Raw genomic sequence first — 22,944 nt, forward strand, 5'->3', positions numbered from 1 at the left:
GATGCTGAAGTTAAAAGTGATGATGAAACGAACTAGCACATGAACAACAAGGATGTTTGCATTGGAAAACACACTGGCTCACTTTCAGGAGCTTCCCTGACAACAGGACAGGAAAACAAAACAAAACAAAGCAAAGCAAAACAAAACAAACAAACAAACAAACAAACAAACAAAACAGATCTCACTGCTGATTGAGGAGCTGCAGGAGTCCTGGAATTGTTAAATCAGACTCTCCGAAAATGTTTCAGGACAAAGCTGTGTTCTCTATTAGGACACTCCCACCCTTGCAATTCTAGTAAACTATCTCTCCTAATCAATTTGGTAGTGTGTATTTTGCCTGTAATGCTGTGTATGTTATCAGAATGATCGATGGCGCTCTAGCCCTCTACACAGAAAAAAATGTGAGGTCAGACTTAGAATTTGTAGTAATTTTTTTCTATCACCACCTATTCTTCTCTTATGTCCTCCCATTTATCCCTCTGGCTCTGCCTTGGCAGGTAGGGTTGGTTGTCTTTATTTGCTTATACGTGCGTATGCTTAGCTCAGGGCAGGATCCACCAACAGAACCTTCCTGCCCGTGCTTGTCGCAGGCCATCAGAAACAGTGCAGACAGCAGCAGCAAGTTGGGCCTGAATCATGTCTTCCAATCTTGCACAGGCTGCCAAGAGTCATGAGTAAGCTCAGCAGTTGGGTGGTGCAGGCAGCGCAGGCTGGGCGGGGCCAGGCTGGAAGACCTGGGTGTGGTCACAGGTGAGCACAGCTCCCCAGGCAGAGAGCACAGCTTTCACTGCCTCTGAGCTCCTTCGGCTTTTTCCCCCCTTTTGCATCTTGTTTCCCGGGATACCTGCAACTCAAGGTAAGCAAAGGGAGGTCGCAGGGCTGTTGAGTTCTCTCTCAGGGACAAGTCATATAATAGTTAAGGGGTTGACTCCAAATGTTGAAGAAAATGGTTGTGTTTTATCAAGGGTAGCGTGGCTTCAGTATGATGAGCCTCGGTGCCAGCTCCTAAGGTTTTTGTGTGCCCAAAGTGGCTCTGGGGGAACTACCACCACATCGCCACCTACATTCAGAATATGAAGAAGGCAGAGGACAGGAGGCTTGGCTGATGGTGCTGGGGGTTGAGGTTGGGGGTGAGGGGGAACAGCAGTGATTCCGGGAAGACAGCCGGACAGTGAGGAGGTAGGAACCAGGATGTACTCAAGATGCCAATCTTTGAAAGGGTGTGGTAATGAAAGCCTAGAGAAGGTCGAAAAGATAGGAACAGGGGCTTACCTTCGTAGTGGACATTAAGGGGTTGAACTTCTTGTCATTTTAAGCGTTAGATCAGTGCTCATTTTCTGACACCCATGTTCTAGGCAGAAATCAGCCCTCCTTGCTCAGCAAACTTTTAAAAAGTTGTGCACAACATAAATCTTGAACATTTGAGATGTAATGGTTATTGTCTTTTCCTGATGGGTTGTAATAATAATAAGTATGATGATAATAAAACAATGATAACAATAATAGCTTAATGACATTGTTCAAAGATTTCATATTGAAAACTCCATTTAATATAAGTTAATATAATTTGTTTAATTTAATTTAATACAAGTTGTTTCATTTACCCAAATTGGAACTCAGAACTGGGGGACCTTGACCAGTGTTTGCTCAGTGGCAAGGTGGCACATGACTTGAAGGAGAGGTGACTTAAACGGAAGGAGGCCTTCAGACTATTCTCATGACACACGTTCTGAAAACATTTTCTTTCATGTCCTCCTTGTCCCAAGAGGATCTTTAACCAAACTGTGTTACATGCTTCAGTCACCTTCAAGTAAGTGCAAGTGTGGATGAGTTCTGACATGGGTGGAGAAAAGGAACCCTAGCAAAAAGGGAGTCTAGAAAGTGAGTCAGCGGCTTTGTACCATGCTTCCTCACGCCTCATAGGGTGCCATTTCAGTCCCTCCGGGTTTGGGGTTGACTTTGGAGCATGCAGTCTCAGCAGTTTGGGCTAACTAGGTGTGGCCTGGTCTGGCATTGTCTGGCAGTAACCCAGTGGGTCAGCAGTGAAGCTCAAGCTTCAAGGAACCAGGTGTTGCCACGATGGCATAGACTGTATGAGACTATGTATTTAAAATTCTGGTACCAATTTTTCTCCTCCCAGGGTCAGAAAGTGATGCATAAAGGCTGTGTTCTTACGCATTGGGTCATATTATTGCCCTAGGATCAGCCACATCAAAGCTCCAAGGGAGATGGGCCTGGTGACAAATGCTTGGGATCCCAGTCTCTTGGGAAGCTGAGGCAGGAGAATGGCCAAGTTAAAGGTCCAGATGGGAGAGGAAGAGTTCAAATCCAGCCTGGACAACATAGGAAGACTTGTTTTTGTTTGTTTGTTTTAAATACAAGGACTGGGGTCATAACTCCATGGTAGAATACTTGCCATAAAGCTCCAGTTTCAATCTTCAATTCAATAGTGAAAGAAAGAATAAATAAATAAATAAATAAATAAATAAATAAATAAATACCTAAGAGAGGCCTTTGATCATCTGCATTCTGTACAATGAGGCAAGCTAGGCTACAGACTATCCATACAACTCTGATGCTGAAAATCAAACCGTGTTTGAGACAGTATCTTAACTTACTATGTAGTGCCACAAGCGCATTCTGTAGGGCAGGCTGGTCTTGAACTCACACCACTCAAGGCAATCCTCCTATCTCAACCTTCTTGGTCTTGGTATTATAGTATAAACTATCAGGTCTGGCAAATTTTAGTTTTTTTTCCATTTTTTATTAGGTATTTAGCTCATTTACATTTCCAATGCTATACCAAAAGTCCCCCATACCCACCCACCCCCACTCCCCTACCCACCCACTCCCCCCTTTTGGCCCTGGCGTTCCCCTGTACTGGAGCATATAACGTTTGCGTGTCCAATGGGCCTCTCTTTCCAGTGATGGCCGACTAGGCCATCTTTTGATACATATGCAGCTAGAGTCAAGAGCTCCGGGGTACTGGTAAGTTCATAATGTTGTTCCACCTATAGAGTTGCAGATCCCTTTAGCTCCTTGGGTACTTTCTCTAGTTCCTCCATTGGGAGCACGTAGTCCCCCGCCCCACCTCTGTATATGAGAGTTCATATGTGTGCTCATCAGATGAGTGTGGCAGATAGTCTGTAGATAGGATGGACCTATATCATTTAACTGTAGGCATGTAGGACAGCAGTCATAAACTAGGGTGGTCTCAGGCAAAGTGGAATGTATAATTACCCTGCCCATGGGGACCTTTATGTTTCCAGATTGACTACTGGCTTGGTGCTTAATACTTGGGAAATCCTTATGTAAGCTATCAGTTCAGAGAAGTGAGTTTTCTTCCCTCTTTCTAGTGCATGTGCCTCCATTCATTCATTTTATTTTTAATTGAAACATCATTTCCTCCTCTCTATCCTTCCCCAGCCCCTCCCAGGGTGTTTCCCCTCAAATCCCTCCCACGGCCCTCACTGTGAAATTGATAGCATCTATTTATTCTATTGCATTTGTTAGACACACACACACACACACACACACACACACACACACACACACACAGAGAGAGAGAGAGAGAGAGAGAGAGAGAGAGAGAGAGAGAGAACACAGATACACACAGAGACCACATAGAGACCCTCATATCATATATATGCTTCTGTGAGTGGATACAAATATGTTTAAATAGAGCCTGCTGAATATGTTTTGTTTGTGAGTATCTATATGATTTCAAAGCTGGCCACTCTGCATTGGACAGCCAATGAAGGGCATTATCCTTAGAAAGGGCTTCTCCCAGCAGTCAATAGTTCTTTGTCTAGGTATTGAGCCCATCAAACCCTCTCCCCCTTCCATGTTAATGTGTTCATTGATATTTCCATTGTTCTGGTCCTGCTTATGAGGCCATTCATAGGAAAGACTCACAACACTCTTCCCCATATTCTGGGTCTTACAATCTTTCTATCCCTCTCCCCAAAATGTTTCCTGAGTCATAGATATAGGAGCTGTGATGTAGATGTTCATGGAGTTGGGCTTTTCATGATCTGTCAATTTCTCCATTGTGCCCAATTGTGGGTTCTTGTGTTTTCCTGTAATCTGGATTCCTCCATTTGCAGTAAATAGAAGCTTTTTATGTGTGGGGATAATGAGGAGGGGTCTCCAGCTGGTGAGGAGAGAGGGAGTTTAATACAGAGGAGAAAGAGGAGCAAGGGACAAATAACAACAAAGTTATTTAATATGCCTCGATGAATTATATTATTTTATGTTAACTTAAAATTACATACAATAGTTAAGTGTATATATACACATCTATCTATCTATCTATCTATCTATCTATCTATCTATCTATCTATCTATCTATCTAATTTATTGATGAATGAATCATCTACCTATCTTAACAGAAGTTAAGTCACTTGATAGAGCCAGGCACAGGAGATTCACTGGGAAGATGTGACAAGAGGGACACAAGGTACCTGAGCACAGGTATCCAGCCACATAGAAAAAAATGTAGATTAAAATAAATAGATTATTTTAGTTATGATATAATAAGAGAAAAGCCCAGCTATATGGCTAAGGTATTTGTAAATATATTTTGATATATTTCTTATTTCTGGGAACATGGGGCTGGGAGGAACCAATGCAAACTTCTACAGTCACGCCCATGCTTCCAGAAAACACTATGTGACCTGCCAAGGGAGGGATGCTGTTAGTCAGTTTTGCTCAGCTGCAACACTTATGAACCATGACAATTACCAGCATGGCAGGGTGTGCAAAATGTGCAGTGGTGCTCACACGTTAGTGGTAACCAGCAGCTGTCTAATTGCACCTAGGGTCCACTCAACAGGAAGGAAGTCACATCTGGTCCTAGAAACCTACCCAGTTCTCCAGAGCTAGTGAAGCCATGGACCTTAGTGAAGAATCTACTATCACTATGTTGATAGGCCAGCATAATTCCTTACTATATTCTAAACCTTATCCTTACACCCACACATTTGTTTGTATTCTCTCCTTGCCCCCCATATTTGTCAGACTAAGACCTTATCCTTTCATATGACTCACTTGGATGTCAGTGCTTCCCAGAAAATTCCCTGAGATTTCCTCTAGGGCTGTGGTGTTGACGAGAATCCCCGTGGTAACTAATACACTCTAGTATACACTCTTAGGCCACTAGCTGATAGCTTGGTGGAGACAGAAGTTACTATGTGTGCGTCTTGGATTTTATTTTTTCCAATTGTTTTGATTTATGTTTATTTTATATGTATGGGTGTTTTGCCCGCATGTATGTCTGTGCACCACATGCACACAGTGTCTACAGAGGCCATTAAATCCTCTCAGGCTGGAGTTACAGATGGTCGTGAACCATTATGTGGGTGTTGGGAGTCAAACCCGGTTCCTCTGGAAGATCAGCCAGGGCTTTTAGTCACTGAGCCATCTCTCCAGCCCTCGCCTTGGGATTCCTAATGCCTACTTCTGCCTGGCTTGAGTTAGGTGTCCACGCCTTATAGAACTAATGAAAGAATTGAAATACCAGAGGCAGAAAGGAGAACCAGAGCTCCTTCAGGTAGGAAAACCCTAAGGGAAAAGTCCTGTGTCATTAAAACCAACCAACTAAACAAACACCGCAAAATCCAAACAAAAGCAATATTCCTCCCCAACACAGACGGTATCTTGGGATCTTTGAAGGAGATCATTTAGGATATGGGAGTTTGGGAACTTGAGAGGCTACAGAAATATCAAATGCTGGCCAAAGTCCAATTATGAAGAAAGAAGGTGAGGAGGTGTGGGGAGCCCGGGCTGGGAGCCAGGAGAAATGAATTCCAGGTTTGGCTTTGCCACTCTCACTCCTGCGTGGGTGGCCTGGGAGAATCACGGCATCACCCTCCATTTCACTCATTTGCAAAATGAAGAGGTGGGGCCAGACTAGATCCTACTGCAAGATCTTGTCCTACTTTAAACGTTGATTATACAATACCTCAGCAAAGAATGGCAGGAATACCTCTCTTGACTTCTAATTCTCATTTTTCTTAAGAATTTTTAAAAGTTAATTAAAATGTAATCACATAATTTCCCCCTCCCTTTCTTCTGCCCAACCCTTCCTATCCCCCTACTACTATTTCTCAAATTCACAGCCTCTTTTTTCTCTTCTTATTTTCACATAGATTTATAAACACATACACATATAAATACAGCCTACTGAGTCTACTTCGTGTTGCTTGTATGCTTACCGTTTCAGGGCTGACCAGGTTAGTCCTGTATAAACAACTAGTGGGTCATCCCCTAGTCAAAGAACTACGGATTCTTGCAAACTGACTTCGTGTTACTACTTGAGGAGTTACTGACTTTCTCTCTAATAAGATAAAGGTTACTTTAAAACTCCTAAGTGGTTTTGAATGGTGCAGTTTTTCTGTTGGAGTAAACTAGAATAATATCTTTACGAAAACGTCTTGGATTTTCATGAAAGTGAAAGAAGACAACCCCATGAGCAGGTGACAAATGTGACTGACGTTTGCATTTTGAAGCTGAGCTGACAACAGAAGCCTCCTGCGTGGGGCCCACTCATCTCTGATGTGGCATTTGACAGTTTTAAAATAGAATTTGTTTCTGCAAAATGGCCTGTGGAGGAAGTTCTTACCTTTTTCTGGGCATTCCTGCCAGTATGTTGAAGCTTTCTGTAAGTTCTTTGTCTTACAGAACGGGGGTGGGGGAGTGGCGGTGCCAGTTAACTGTGTCCAAGGCCTCTCTCAAACTACTTTGGATGACAGCAGCTTTTCAGTGCTTTCGGGATAATTGGAACAAATCACAGAGCCACTAATGTGATTTTCCATGTGACATTATGGTTGATTTCTTATTTATTTATTTATTTATTTATTTATTTATTTATTTATTTAATGTATATGAGTGTTCTGTCTTCATATACACCAGAAAAGGGAATTATATCCCATTACAGATGGCTGTGAGCCACCATGTGGGTGCTGGGAATTGAACTCAGGACTGCTTGCCATTTGTCTAGTTGTTGTGACAAAATGCCAGAGACAAACAATTTAAGGAAGGATGTGTTTCCTTTGTCTTTGAGTTGGAGGAGACACAGCCCCTTTTGACAGGGAAGGAACAACAGCAGGGACCAGGGACTGGGCGACTGGTAGCTCTGGATCCACAGTCAGGAAACAGAGTGGGATGGTGGCAGTTCTCGGCTTGCTTTCCCTTTCTTATTTCGTCGGAGACTCTGACTCCACATATGTACAGATGTTACCTTTGACACCTTTGAGCTCTATCAGGCAATTGTGCTGTAGAAGGGACCTCAGATATTAAGAGCTGCTACCGTTCTCCATAGCCAAGAAGGATTTTCTGATAAAGGAGCCACTTGTCAGGCAGATAAACAGGTTTGGACTTCAAGTGCTGAAGTTGCCAGGCAGAAGAAGGTTCTCTGTTGAAGGGAAGATCTGGCAGATAGGAACTGTCAAATGTGCATCCGTTTATAGTTTCCAAGCAAAATGTGGATCCAAGCCTCATGTTGGAGTGCAGCACTGAGATACTTGGTAATTAGCCTTATTAAAAGCTGAATGAGTCTTTATGCGCAGTCATTTAGGCTAAGTGTATCTCTGCACATGCTGTAACTAATGAACGGCAGAGTGGACATTTCCTTAGGTTTGGGCATGCTTCCTGGATGTAGTATTGACAAATTTGCAGGAAACAGAGTTTAGGTTTCTCTATTCACTTCATACCAATTCACACTCATGCTGACTTGTGCTTGTGGTGAACCAAGAACTGTCAGTGTTACAAATGCTGCTACAGGAAGCCCCAGCTCTTGCTCTGAACGTCTCTCGTGTATATTTCTTGGACCTGGGATGAAAAGTCTCTCATAGCTTCCCTTGTGGTAAGCAGATGCTCAAAACTGTTGGGGCTGGAGAGATGGCTCAGCAGGTAAAAGCACTGACTACTCTTCCAAAGGTCATGAGTTCAAATCCCAGCAACCACATGGTGGCTCACAACCATCCTTAATAAGATCTGACACCCTCTTCTGTCTGGTGTGTCTGAAGACAGCTACAGTATACTTAGATATAATAATAAATAAATCTTAAAAAAAAAAGAAATGAAGTCAAAACTGTTGTAAGAGTATTCTAATTTGCACAAATTTTCCCATTGTCTGCTGTAACTCGACTTCCTTGCTATCTGCCCCAATGGTCTTGATTCTCTACTGAAAGACACACACACACACACACACACACACACAGCCTTATGCTTAATATGCCTTAAACAGCACAATGGTTGGGCACTTCCAAACCTTCCTGTGGCTAACACACTCACACCTCCAATATTTTTGAATTATTTCTTACTAAATTCTATATCACATCCTGGCTACCCTGGACCCAGGCCTCCAACCCTCCAGGGCCACGATTCCCAACTCTTACATGTTGGCAGTCTCTCTGTGTGCCATGGATATTCTCCTTCCTTTCTCTCCTGCTTCCCTTCCTGGGAACCTCAAGTCCCACCTTTGTCTTCCTGTCTGGCCATTGGCCACCTACAACTTTATTTACCAATTAGAGTCAGCTGGGGGCAGGGACCCAGAGCATCTTACATGTAGACATGCAAATTCCTGTGTACTTTGGAAACGTATAATGTAAGCATTAAACCAAATCCACAACACAGAACCGTCCACAGACATCCACAGCAGGCGACTCTGCTGATTTCTAGGTACTTAACATGAGTCAGCCCCTAGGCTGGGGTGATGATGTTGTCTCTTATCCCAACCCTGTCAAAGAGAAGGATTAAAACTCGACCTTAAAGAACGTATAAATGCCCAACCTAACTTTTGGGTACCTTGTGATAAATCTGTTGCAGTAGGCACACTAGCCTAAGGGACATAAGCAGGAGGAGGTCAGCGAGCATGGCTGGTGGTCACCAGTGCACTCAGCTCTGTCTTCCTTTTGCTAATAAACACACTTTTCAGATTCTGAGGAATATTATGATCTATTTTAGTTTATTCTGTATACAGCCCTTTACAGAGAATTCGGAACTCCAATGTGAAGATTAGTAACCCAGTTTTTGACTTTATTCTCCTGTCTGCATTTGGAATTTCTGTTAAGGTCTAAGGTACAAATTGCAATCCTGTCCATGCACTTGTCTCTAACACACCAGTGGGTCCTATCTAAGGAAGCCTTTGACCTTGAGTCGTGAAACTGTCTCTCTGACCTTGGGGTGCACATCCTGTCCGAGGTATGTGACGGTTTCCTCTCTTTGTATGTGTACAGGTTATCTTTCTTTTCTTTTTGTACGTGTCTCTGTATTTTCTTTTCTGTTTTTAGAAAGACACTTATCACATTGGATTAGTCCCTACCTAACTTCAATATGACCCCATTTTAACTAATTAAAAATGCAGAGCCCATACTTGCAAACAATGTAACATTCATAGGTGTTAGGAATTAGGAATTCATTGTATCTTTTCTGAGGACAAAGTTATACACTTATTATTAAATAAAACTAAATATTAAATAGAATCACACATAGATGCTACAATTATTTTTTGATATAAAAATAATTATTTTGTATGGCTTAACCAAAATAGTAATTGAAATATGTGATTTTAAAGTGAACTGAGTATTACTGGTGCTATAGGTTGCTCTGGTCACTTCCTGAGAAAGTGACACATGCCTGGGCTCCTGATGCTGGCCATAGTGTGTGAGCAGAGTAAGACACCATGTGCCTCAAGGCATCTGCCCAGATGTTTTTTCATGGCTGCCTTGCTTTTGGAATTCACCCAAAGTTTCTTCTTGTCTCCTGTCCAAAACCATTGCTTCACTGATGTAGAATTCTTACTATTGTTGGCAGGATGTAGCTGGGAACACATTTTGCATTAGAAATTAAGTTTTGTGCTTGGTTCTTGGCCCAGGATGGATGCCCTGAGACTGGCAAATTCAGCTTTTGCTGTTGACTTGTTCAAACAACTATGTGAAAGGGACCCAGCAGGAAACATTCTCTTCTCTCCAATATGCCTCTCTACTTCTCTGTCCCTTGCGCAAGTGGGCACCAAAGGCGACACAGCAAATGAAATTGGACAGGTAAGCTGCCCCTGCCTTGTTTTGATTTTGAATGGGAATAGTTACTGCAATTCAAAGTCAGGGCCTAAGAGGAAAACAAGTGTGAGTGGAGTTATTCAGGACTGAGAACTACCATTTCCAGGGCTCTTTTAATCTATTCTAAATGTGAGCACTGAGTTAGGGGGAGCAGAACCTATATTTAGAACAGGTACCGGATTGAGATGGAGAACATCGGACCTGACAGATGTCCCATTCACCAGTGGCTGTCAACAGGTCATATGACATCCCTTACCTGACATATTTGAAGCTCAATTAAAAATAACTTATTAAATGCTCCATTGCACATACCCTTAGTAAATGGGGAAAAGCTATCCCCTGCCCCCTGCCCTATATTCAGAGAACAAAAGCACTGTTCCTCAAACACAATTTTTTTATGACATCAAACATAATATTAAGATGAAAGCACAATTGCATTCTATCCTAGAGTATATGCAGTAACAACTTAAATGATCCATATTCATACAAGAGTAGGTGAGGAAAAGAAATTGCCTGAGATCTCATTTGAGAAGCATGGAGTAATGTAAAATTTCCCAGGCAAATCCATACATATGTATAGAGATGTTTCAGGGTTTCTTTTGAGCTACGCTTGATTAGCCTTGAAGTTCTGGGACCTTCAAATGAGATGAGTTCTTTGATAGCTGTTTTGAGATTAAGTTTTAGATAGTGGGTGTACTTACCAATTCCTTTCTACTATTTTCCTTATGCAGATTGCTGTAAGGTTCAAAGGGAAAATAAAACCCCCTTTCTTGTCACAAATTCATCAGTATTTAGAATAGAAACACCTGCTTCACCAGTATCCCTAAAATTATAACTGAAACAATGTTGACTGGGTCAGGATGAGAAATTGGGGGAGGCAAAAGGGACTGTCTCAGTACTGGAGAGAGGAGCTGTACCATTTGAACTTCTCATCTTCATATGCTGTAAACCCAGCTTCTACTCTTCAGGTTTCATCTCTTTTTCTGGAAAGACTGTGGGAGTGGTGGTGGATGGGGTCTGTGCCTCATCCACATGTGACCTGTTTGTCTTTTCCATCACATCTAGCCTTTTTGTAATATTATTTTTTCTTATTCTTGAGAACTTAAATGTATGTGTACAATGAAACATGATCAGACCCATTCCCATTTACCCTTTCTAACTCCCTTCATACCCCCGCTAAACATGGCCTTTTCCCAGTTTCATGTCTTTTTTTATTTCTTATAATCTACTTAGTTCAGTTAGTAGTGATTGTATGTATATAGGTGCAAGGCCATTCTCTGAGGCATGGGGAATATGCCAGTGGCTATATATGCTCAAAATTCTGATTAGAGAAGCCCCTTTTTGCAGTAGGCAGCAACCATATTGACTGGTCAATAATTGAGAATAAGAGACATGGGACATCTGTCTTGACATCTTTTGCCCTTACAACACCAAGGCTCAGGAAAGGTGGAAGAGGAGCTAGATAGAATGTAGATGGAGGGTAGGGAGACGTGCTGTGAAATGCAACCCTCTGGACTAGACATGGTTAGGCACACATAAACTCACGGTAGCTGTGGTCACCTGCACAAGACCCATATAAGATCCATGCAGCCCAAGTCCTGGATTGGTGGGGAGCTGATCTCTGTGCCTCGTCCCTTACTGAAGACCTATTAATGCCTGAATCTGGGGATCCAATTCAGGGCCTCATGCTTGGTCTGTAAAGACCAAGTACTGTGTCTCTGGGACAATGTTTTGCTTTGTTTGTTTGTTTGTTTTTTAGTAATGGAATTTTTTTCTCTTAACAGGTCCTTCATTTTGAGAATGTCAAAGATGTACCCTTTGGGTTTCAAACAGTCACTTCTGATGTTAATAAGCTCAGTTCTTTTTACTCTTTGAAACTTGTCAAGCGACTCTACATAGACAAATCTCTGAACCCTTCTACAGTAAGTTGTTTATAACAGTGGTGCGGACCTTTTCCCAGAAGGGGCATTTTACACTGCTGCTAGGTTTCTTTTCTAGAGTGACAGCTCTGAAGCAGCCCACTGCAGATGTTGAATGTAGGGCTCTGTGTGTGTGTGTGTGTGTGTGTGTGTGTGTGTATGTGAAACAACAGTCACTTCTGCTCATAATACAGAGAAATGTGTCCCCTTTCAGCAAGCACTGACAAGTACTCCCCCCAACCCCTAGTTCTTTGGAGAAAAGGGATAATGGAAGCTTCAACTATCTAGTAAATGGATCTTCATATGGGGCTCAAGACAATTTGCAATAAGCTCTCTCCTTAAACAAGGAACACATGGCCTGATGATGTCTTAAATTCCACAGTTCAAATTTTAACATGGTCCAGATATCTTTTAGAATTAGTAAGAAGATAACCACTACAAATGATCAGTTTTCATCAGATGTGAATCAATGTTGTTTTCCTAGGCGAGTCAAGGACATTTGTACAAAGCTGCTGTAATTATTTAAACCAAGTCCTTTCTTGAGGCAGTCATATGAAGAGCATTGTGGTCTACTCTTGTTAGACTCCAGAGGGTAGCATAAGACTTTTAAGATCTCTATTTAAACACATATCCAAGATTCTTGATGACAGGATCTTCCCATCTCTGCTAATGCAGGACTGACTCAACTTTAATTTCTGTGGTCGGAACTTCAGGCTTCTTAATCCTCAAGTCAAAAGTCCCACCACAGCATGACAATGTTCTGCATTCAGTATCTGTTTTTGTATAAGATCTCTGGGAATTAAGTTACTAGATATTGTTGTCAGTTTACTCTTATGGCTCAAGGACACATATGCACAGCTTTTTAAATTCCAGCTGTCACCTGGGAAATTAAAGAAAATTGAGATGTGAATTTCACCTGGGCATTGAAACATTTTAAAAGCTCCCTGAGTGACACTTAAAGACTTTGTCATTGGCAATGACAGCAGAGGCTCTTCACCTCACTGTCTTTCTGGTGTTCTTAGGTAGTGCTGGTTGCCTTAGTCAGTCCATGATTGGGGTTCAATGGACCAGAGCTAAGTTAATTGGCTAAGACTGTTGTTTCTGAAAAGGAGTTCAAGGGTAGACTGGTGTGGCATTCAAGTTATGTTAGCTTGGTTGAACGTCACTCCACAGTTAGAATGATTTCTACCAAACTAGGAGTTTAAGCCTTTCTTCATTTCTTTGCCCATCATTTTCTCTTTCCTCATTTCCCCACCCCTCTCCCACCCTTGCCTTCCTTTACTTCTTTTCCCCTTTCTTTCCTACCTTTCCTTCCCCTTTCTGCCCTCCCTTGTCTTCTTTTCCTTCTCCCTTCTTTTCCCTTCTGTCCCTCTCCTTCTTCCCTCCCCCCTTCTCTTTCTTCTTTCCCATTCCCTTCCTTTCTCTTCCTCATTTTATTTTCCTTTGCTCCTCCTACTAGGTAGTGCCTACAAATATATAAGTTAAAGTACAAACAAATGTGCTCTGAGGGGCATCACCTGAGTCTAAACCACTAAATTGTTTGTTGAAAGCCCAACTTTGTGGCCTCAGATCTCTTGCATCAATACCAGTCAGGGTAGGATTTGCATTCTAAATGTGAGTTAGAGTTAGACACAGACACACCGCTGTGGCTGTGTTCTTTACAGCCCTATGTTTCACACTTCATGGTGCAGATGAAAATCCTGGAAATCTTGCTAAAATGCCCAGTCTAAGTTAGTAAGTCTAAAGGCCTAAGAGTTCATTCTAACAAGAGCTTAGTTCATGCTGACCCCTGATCTTTGGATCTTATTTGAGAGCCAGAACCTTTAAAGAATATTCACTTATTTTAGTGATGATAAAGGGTTTTCTGTTCATTTTATTTTCTGTTTTACACACACGCACACACACACACACACACACACACACACACACACACACATACACACACACACAGTGTTCATTATTTGTTCTTGTTGCTGTGACAAAATACCACCCAGAAACAACTTAATGAAATACATATTTGTTTTGGCTCCAAGTTTCACAGGGTTCAGTCCATGGCTATTTCTTCCCATTTGCTTGGGTAGATACATCAGTAGGAGTATATAGCAGAAGACAGCTGTTCACAGCATGAAGGACCAGAAGTAGAGAGTGACAGGAAATGTTCAGAGATAATATTATCTTCAAGTCTCCCAGTGACCTATTTCCTTCAGTTAGGCCCTATTTTCCAAAGGATATAGAAAGTCTCAAAATGGTGCCAAAAACTGAGAACTAAGTGTTTAAACCTTAATTGTCTGAGGCACATTTTAGACTGAAACCACAGCTATATATTTATATTATACATATACTAATGTAAATAAATATTTTTAAGTAATAGATATTAATATCTAAATATATATTTAATAATATAGTGTTTCTTTTGTTTTTCACAAAGCTGATATCCAATTAATAATTTAGTAATTGATATGTCTTATAATTGAAGAACTAAAACATCTAACACAAGGAAAATACTTCTTTCTATACAATGCTTCAGATAATGTGACCAATTTTGAAAATATGTATAATAATAGGCATTTAAGTATAGTACTGCATTAGCTCCATTTACATTTGCAAAGAGCTGCCCAGAGTGGAGTTGGTGAATTGGACGTTTTTGTTTTTTTCCAGGAATTTATCAGTTCTACCAAAAGACCATATGCAAAAGAATTGGAAACTGTTGACTTCAAAGACAAACTGGAAGAAACGAAAGGTCAAATTAACAGCTCCATTAAGGAGCTCACAGATGGCAAGTACCATTTAATACTCTGCTGGCCCTCCCTGGTTAAAAATCCTTGCCTTAAGCTTAGAAATATTGAACATCTGGAAGCTTCCTTAGATATTTTTAGTACACAAGCAAAATTCTTTGCTCATCAAGCCATGTCAACAACTTGGCTTTCTGGGCATTTCTCATAGCAGCTCATTACTTGGCAAATTATTGTGGTGCACTGTCCTCTATGGGCTTTGCCTTGCTCTCTGACAAGCTGCCACAGGCCCACAGGCTCTGGTAGAGGCCCAGCTGTTCCTTTTATATTATGGGCTTTGGCAAGCGATGAAGGCAGGTTTGAAAGTCTGGAGATGGAAAGACGATCCTTGAATCTACTTCCAACTAAAAATTCTTACAACTTTATAAAAAAATCGGAAAAAGGACAAAAGGCCTTAGGCGAATGTAAATGGAGAACAAAGCCAAACCTAGAATCATGGTGGAAGTTTGTCCTGAATTCCTCCACTGCTCAGGCTGTGCTGAGTTCAATGTCCATCCCTGCTTCCTGTGAAGCCGCCTCAGCCCTGTCTCTGCCCTTACTTCACCCTCCATGCACACACTGCCCCATTAAACACCCCAGTCAGTTGTCTTTCCTGCCAGGAAAGAATTGGAATGAAGATGGTTTGGGTTGTAATCAGTGTCTAGATATCCTTTCCTAGAGATGTGTTTACAGTGTTTGAACAGGGGGAATCTGTTGGGAAATAGAAAGTAATTATGAAGGATTGGCAGTCACTGTTGGTTACAGAGGGATCCACTGCTGGAGTGAACAAGCTTGCAGCCGCCGGCAACTTAGATAAATAACTGCTATATGTGGTTTTCTGTGACCATTTGCAGGCCACTTTGAGGACATTTTGTCAGAGAACAGTATAAGTGACCAGACCAAAATCCTTGTGGTTAATGCTGCCTACTTTGTTGGAAAGTGGATGAAGAAATTTCCGGAATCAGAAACAAAAGAATGTCCTTTCAGAATCAGCAAGGTATGTGCAGCGTGTGAAGCAGGAAGTAGAGTCCAAACACATGGCAGTAGAGCAGGGTACAGGAATGAATCTCTGTGCAGAAACCAAAGGAGGAAAAAGGAGAGAAAGCAAGCAAACAAAGCAAACTAGAGGCCACCGGATTGTCAGGAAGTCTTGGCCACTTAGGACTTAGGTTCCTGACTCAGTCACTGCACTTTGATCTCATTTTTTTAAAACTTACCTAGCAACAAAACACATGGTTTAATATTTACCCCCGACTCCTCCCCTTCCCTTTTGTAGTGCCCATCCTAGCTCAAAGAATTTATAATATGGTTGACTATGAAGAAAAGAAAAGTATAGCTTTACTCATCTTCATTCCTGGTCATCAGAATTATAAACCTGTTTTTCAGGGCTATTTCATTTATACTATTGATGTGGATGTAATAAAACTAATACCTATAAGTAAAGAAACTGTTTAGAAAAAAAATAAATTATACCAATGAACCAAGACTGGAAAAGTCTTGAGAGCAACTAGGGAGGCTCAGGGATCTGTATGTGATGTGGTCTTCTTTGGTGGGATGGGGCTGGTGTAAATACTCAGACCTGGGCCAGCACCATTGCCTCTATAAGTGAAGGAACATAGTGCCAACTCTCATGGCTTGTGCTGGTCCCCAAACCCAATGTGGTAGAAGAAGAGCAATGAGTCTTGCAAGTTGTTCTGACTTATGGAAGCCTTTGCAATGGTGCTTGCATATATGTGCATACTCTCATAGGCATGAATAAATGCAATAAAAAATGACAAAAGAGCTCAGGCCCAAAGAAGTTAACCCTTCAGCTGCAATATTCAAAGTATCTTGTTCTGTAGATATCATGCAACAGTTTTTCAGTGTTGTATTTCTCCCTATCATCTTCTAAAAATAGATATATTTTCATCATCTTCTTCTGCTCCATAACCCTCTCAGAGTCTCTCCCTCCCTCTCTACCCAACCTCATGATGTTCTCTCTCTGTCAAAAAATTCCAACCAAACAAGGAAAACAAAAAACTCTTAAGCAACAACAAAAAAGTCAAAAGGGATAAACAAAATAAAAAACAAAATAGAACAAATAGCAAAGAGCATGCACAGGAAACACATGGAGTCTGTGTTGGCACCGTACTCCTGAGAGAGAAGCCTGCCCTGGAGGGTGGGTGACATATACCTAGTGACATTCCATTGGAGAAAATGTCTTTGCCCTTTCCCAGCAGGTACCAATTGCAAATGGCTTTTTGGTCAGGCATAGAGCTTTCCTGTCCACTTCCCCTTCTCACGAATGGGATCCAATCTAGCCTGAACTTGTGCAGGTCTTAATGCATTCTGCCCTGCCTCTGAAGCTTTATATGTGTACCCATACTGTTGTGTCTGGAAGATGCTGTTTCCGTGGAACCACTCACTATGTATGTTTTTTACAGTCTTTCTGCCCCTTCTTCTTCTGCATAGATCTCTGAGCATTGAGGTGAGGGGTTAGATAATGACATCCCATTTAGGGCCAAGTGCCCTGAAGGCTCTCACTCTCTCCAGATTGTCCAGCTGTGAATTTCTTTGTTAATTACCATCTACTTCAAGAAGAAAGTTCTCTGATGATAGTTGATTAATACTCTGATGTTTGCGTATGGCAGTACATCATTAGTAGTCATTTTATTGCCATGTTCTTTCAGCAGAATAATAGTAGTAGGTTTTTTCCCCTTTGCCAATGACCTATCTAGTGTCAGGTTTTTAATGCTAGAACCTGGAAGGAAATCCTGTCAGATACCAACTTGGTTGGGGTTGGCGAGAGCGGCTTCTGTGACTCCCCCTTTCCCCCATGGAGTTCACGTTTATACCACACTTGCCCCAAATGTAATTTCCTTCAGACAAATTTACTTTCCTAGTTCCAGCATTAATGTGTGGACTTCATAAGGGCAGGCGCCTTGTCTTTCCACCCTAGTGTCTACAGTGTCTTACAACTAAGCGCTCTGGATATTTTTGGGTGAATAATCAATTTCCAAAGACCAGCTTTAATTTTCTTTTCGGTAGTCTCTAACTTGTAATATATCCCCAAATGACCTTGACCTTCTGACTCTTCTGTCTCTACCTCTCCAACACTGGGATCATAGGCAGGAACTGCCACACTTGGTTTATGTATTGCTGGAGATTCAAACCAGAGCTCTGCATGCTTAGCAAGCATTTGACAAACCGAGCTATGTCCTCAGCCCAAATGTCAGTGTCAGATAAAACACAACAGTCCATGACTGCATAGTTTCTCAGGAAGGGAAAAAAGGTGTTATTGCTCCTAATAGATTCAAAATCTCCCAGGGTTCTGTGTAAGAGGGGGCGCACAGTCCTTCCTCCACTCTCTCCCTGAGCTTTCTGACTGCAGTGGACTTCACCGACTTCAAGGGACAGGAATAGCTGTCCTACTTTAGACATCTCATACACTGCATAGTTCACAGAAACAGATCTTTAGCATGGCCCTGGACATTCTTAGCACTGCCTTTCATTGGGGCTGGGGCACCATGTAATTTACAGCCTCTGCTATTACAGGGTTATCGATCACCCTACTGTTAGTCATGTCAAGACCACACTGCACATTTGATTGGTGATGTGATTGGTGGTTGATGTTCCTCCCTGGGAAGGGATGCCAAAGGGCCCCTCAGTATAGGTGAAATCTCAAGCATGTGGCTAATGGTGTCTCTTACGAATCCCCAAGATCACATCATGTAATGGCAGTGGGTAGAACTTGGACTTTGGCTCTGGTCATGTTATGAGTTGTAGTTTTTATATTTGCCAAAGTGCTAAAGCATGCTTCTGAAAGGAGAGGGAGAAGGTGTGCCATCCCTTTATTTTTGCTATTAAATCATAAAGCCAGGTAACATCAGAGCTTGGAAATCTAGATCCTCAACAGAATTATAGGGATTTGATATTGTGATATTTCACTGTCTACCTAATGAGCAACTACACTTGACTCTGTACTGCGTGGGAAACACTGTCTTTGAAAACGTTTTATTATTTCTTTTTTGTGTCCTTTGAACTGCATTTGCCAGTCACTAAATATTTTGAGTGATAGAATGTTCCTTGGTGTCCTTTAAGGGCTGGACTAGAGTAAGAGCTTAACATAATACCTATTCTGAGAAATGATATACAGATCTCTAAGTTATGCCCCCTTTATCCTAAATGCTTGAGACAAGAAGAGGTTTTGGTTTTATATGTTTTCTTTCAAATTTTGTAATATTTTCATTTATTTGATGAATTATCTTGAGGGTTGACCACAAATCTACCCAAGAAATTTGTTTATATTTCATATACACTTAGAAACATAGTTTGAAAATAACTTTGTACATTTTCTCTCTCCATATCCTTTCCTCCTCCTTCCCACCTTGCCCCTCCTGTGTGTGTGTGTGTGTGTGTGTGTGTGTGTGTGTGTGTGTGTGTACTGTTAGAGATTGAAGCCTGAACTTTTATATGATAGGCAAATGGTATGTCCTTAGTGTGCTGTTGTTGTTGTTTTGGAGACAAGGTATTTATATGTAGCTCAAACTGGCTTTGTATGTATTGTGTGGCTCAGGCTTCCCGGGAATTCATACTCCTTCTGCCTCTATCTCGAGAGTGCTGGGATTACTGGACTTTTATAATTCCTTGTATTTTGATTGTTGTTGTCTGTCTGCCATATGAAATATGAACTCATATTGTCATATTTTTCTTTTTTTATATATGTAAATATATATTTCCTATAATGTAGAGTACATAGGATAGTAAAGTACAGGAATAACTTTCAAGGAAGTCATAAGATGTGTAAAAGAATCATACCATGTGGATTCTTGTGTCTGTGCTTAAACCATAATGTTCCAAAACCACAAGAGAACTTTGTATACTCCTATCTTGGCTGTCATTTCTATCTTTATTTATCTTTTTATCACCTAGATCTATATCTATGTTTGTACATATGTATATATGTTTGTATATGTATATGTTTTCATGTATTCTTTTTTAAATTGAAAATTAACCCTTTCAAAATATTCTCTTCTAACAGACAGACACCAAACCCGTACAAATGATGAATCTTGAGGCCACTTTCTGCTTGGGTAACATTGATGACATCAGCTGTAAGATCATAGAACTTCCTTTCCAGAATAAGCATCTGAGTATGCTCATTGTGCTCCCCAAGGACGTGGAGGATGAGTCCACAGGCCTGGAGAAGGTTAGGAGGCAGTTGGGCACTTAGACGAGAGAAGCCCAACATAGTAAAGAAGTAAAGATGGAGTCTGGGGAGGCCCAGAGAGGCCAGCCTCACACACCTCAGCTCAGTCATCTTTAAGGGATCTGAAGTCCATTCTGTGGCTTTTCTTCCTTAAAGTGAAAAAACAGCCAACATTTATTGTCATGTACAATGGGCAAAGGATAACTTAGTTTTTATAACATTTATAACACAAACTGTTATAAATGTTCTTGTTTACCGATGAGGAAGGAAGTCACAGAGGGTAAATAGCCAGTCTATCACCACATGATCGATCAGTCGATCACATGAAGACCTAGGATTTGAGCCTTGGAGGAAAAGAGCCCTTGGCCTAAACTCCATGCTCATGCTGTAAACAGACAGAAAAATAAATCCATTAGTTGCAAAGCTAGTTAACTCTAATGCTTTCGCTTTTTTTTTTGTTCTAGTAATTTGTACCAAACCAAACTGAGAATATTAATCAAAAAGTAATTGTTGTAGACTAATAAGAGAATAAATTATTCTTTTCCTGTTAGAAAATGCACTTGCACTAGCTTATGACCTTAGCACAACCTTGGCTTTTATTTGCACCAGGAGAATAACACTGGTACATTATTGTTTTATGTTAGTAGCAGCAGTTAGCTACTGTCATTCTTGGTGGTACCTGTGTGAAGGTCAAGGAGCAATTTAATTTCATTTGCTCCATGAAGAATTTTATGTCGAAGTTATTTTATGCTTCGTTGCATATCTATTTTTTCAAACCAGTTGAAATGGTTTTGCTCATCACTTTTGAATCAGAACTAGTCTAAGTTCCTATTATTAAAAAAAGGAATAGCTTCTAATTAACTTTGGTGGTATGTCTAGATCATGAATACTATGAGCACCTTTGTAGAGAATAAACAGGATATCTACAGGAAAGTTTTTAATTTTATATTCATTTCACTGTCAAGTGTGCTCACAATCTCTTTCTGAAAAATTGCTCCAAAATTTAAGCAAATAAAAACCATGCTATCATATATGTTACTGAGAAGAGAGCCTTCCTGTAGGGTGGGGAAGAGAAGTCTGGGTGACTGGTAGATCTTACATGAGGAACTAGTCTCTCTGCTGGGCTGTCTTCAAACCAAGGTTGATTTAAATTCTTTAAAACTATGCTTAACACTTGTTATTTATGATCAAGCTAGTTTTAAAAATATTTACAATTAGAAGTAAATAAAATTAAGTATTTTTCTTTTTTGTCTTTAGATTGAACAGCAACTCAACCCAGAAACATTGTTACAGTGGACCAACCCCAGTACCATGGCCAATGCCAAAGTCAAACTTTCCCTCCCAAAGTTTAAGGTAGAAAAGATGATTGATCCCAAGGCTAGTCTGGAAAGCCTAGGGCTGAAAAGTCTCTTCAATGAAAGTACATCGGATTTCTCTGGAATGTCAGAGACCAAGGGAGTGTCCCTGTCAAATGTGATTCATAGAGTATGCCTAGAAATAACCGAAGATGGTGGTGAGTCCATCGAGGTGCCAGGGTCCCGGATCTTACAGCACAAGGATGAATTCAATGCTGACCATCCATTTATTTATATCATTAGACACAACAAAACTCGAAACATCATTTTCTTTGGCAAATTCTGTTCTCCTTAGCTGGCAGGGCCTTGCCAAGTCTCAGGGAACTTGTCTGTAGTCGCAGAGCTCTGTAAACTTTGTATCCAGACAATCACTTTCTATACAATAAATTGTAAATGTTGCTGAATCAGGAAGCAGTCCACATTTGTCATATGTAACCTTCACACTAACAGACACCCCTTTTCCTAATTCTTCCTTGTTTTCCTTTGTCAAAGAAAACAGCGAATACTTGTTGGGAAAGGGAATCACTTTAGAAAATATGTGCTCTTCATTTGTCAAAGCATTCAGAGCTATGGATAAAAATGCAGTCTTCAAGGGAGGAACTTCTATAGGGATGATGTGGGGGACATTATTCTCAGGGCTCTGCATTACTGAGATAAAGAATGTTCTAGAGATCTCCACTTCCTTCAACTCTTAAGAACAAGAGTATAGGGTTCACCAAGTACCTTTTTAAAGTGAATTTGTGTACATGTCACAATACTGTAGGTCTAGAAGTCTCCATGTTAAACCTTAAGAAACAGTTTTCTTCAATATCCTAATTGGAGATTATAGAAAGATGACATGTTGTAAATACTATATATCATGGAACTCCACAAATAGCATATGGACTATCACCCTATCAACCAATACCTTAATATTTGTTCCATAAATATAGACTATTCACACAAAACAAGTACATAAAGATAGTTCATAAGTGATCAATTTTTTCCCTGAAAAATGAGTATGTTATCAGCTCATGGAAACACTTTGAAGAACATTCTAGATCTTGGAGTGTTGGATAAAGAATTCTGGGCCTATTTTAGCTGAAGACTAAGACCCTAAGGGAAAGCTCAGCTTTTACAAAAGTTGGCTTTCATTTTTCCTAGATCTCCCATGTGGTCATTTGGGCAATGTTGTTGCTGGCAGGCTTCTAACCAGATCACAAGGTCCCTGACATCTCCAGCGCCAGCAACTTAAAATCTACAGGAAGTCTCGTGATGCTAAGAGTTTTGTGGCCATTAAAGGAACTTTCCTTTTTTGTCTAATGCGGCAGTGGAGAAAGAGAAGGGATCTCAAACCTTCAGAAAATACAAGCAACACTATTTAGGTACACATAGTTCTTTGGCATATATTTTCTCAGTTTACAAACCTAACGACTTCAGATAACAGTGTGTAGTCTACATAAATAATTTATAAAATGGTTCTGGTAAGTCAGTTATGTTGCAACCTAATTTTAAAGTTGCCACCAAAAGGAAGTATTTGCTGCAGTTTTTCTTATGTGTCTTTCCTTACCCAATTTCTTGCCATTTATTGTAAATAGGGTTTTTTTTTCCTCCAAAGGTTCAATGGTGACTTCTTTTCTGTGCTATTGATAATAAAATATTATTGAATTA

General features: G+C 40.8%; 1 protein-coding gene across 3 annotated transcripts; it reads left to right on the plus strand.

Annotated features, from left to right (window-relative positions):
- The first annotated feature begins 770 nt into the window (after window positions 1–770).
- Serpinb5 (serine (or cysteine) peptidase inhibitor, clade B, member 5) lies at window positions 771–22,944 on the plus strand. 3 transcript variants are annotated; one of them, NM_001360853.1, is made up of 8 exons: window positions 771–856; window positions 9,075–9,204; window positions 9,878–10,046; window positions 11,846–11,983; window positions 14,639–14,756; window positions 15,606–15,748; window positions 19,772–19,939; window positions 21,197–22,944. In NM_001360853.1, exons 3-8 carry the CDS (start codon window positions 9,879–9,881, stop codon window positions 21,587–21,589), a joined length of 1,128 nt encoding a protein of 375 aa, NP_001347782.1. In that variant the 5' UTR covers window positions 771–856; window positions 9,075–9,204; window position 9,878; the 3' UTR covers window positions 21,590–22,944. The 3 variants fall into 3 exon arrangements, with proteins under 3 accessions (NP_001347782.1, NP_033283.1, NP_001347783.1); NM_009257.4 differs by lacking the exon at window positions 9,075–9,204; NM_001360854.1 differs by lacking the exons at window positions 9,075–9,204; window positions 9,878–10,046.

Source organism: Mus musculus, chromosome 1, assembly GCF_000001635.26.
Source record: "Mus musculus strain C57BL/6J chromosome 1, GRCm38.p6 C57BL/6J".
NCBI lineage: Eukaryota > Metazoa > Chordata > Mammalia > Rodentia > Muridae > Mus > Mus musculus.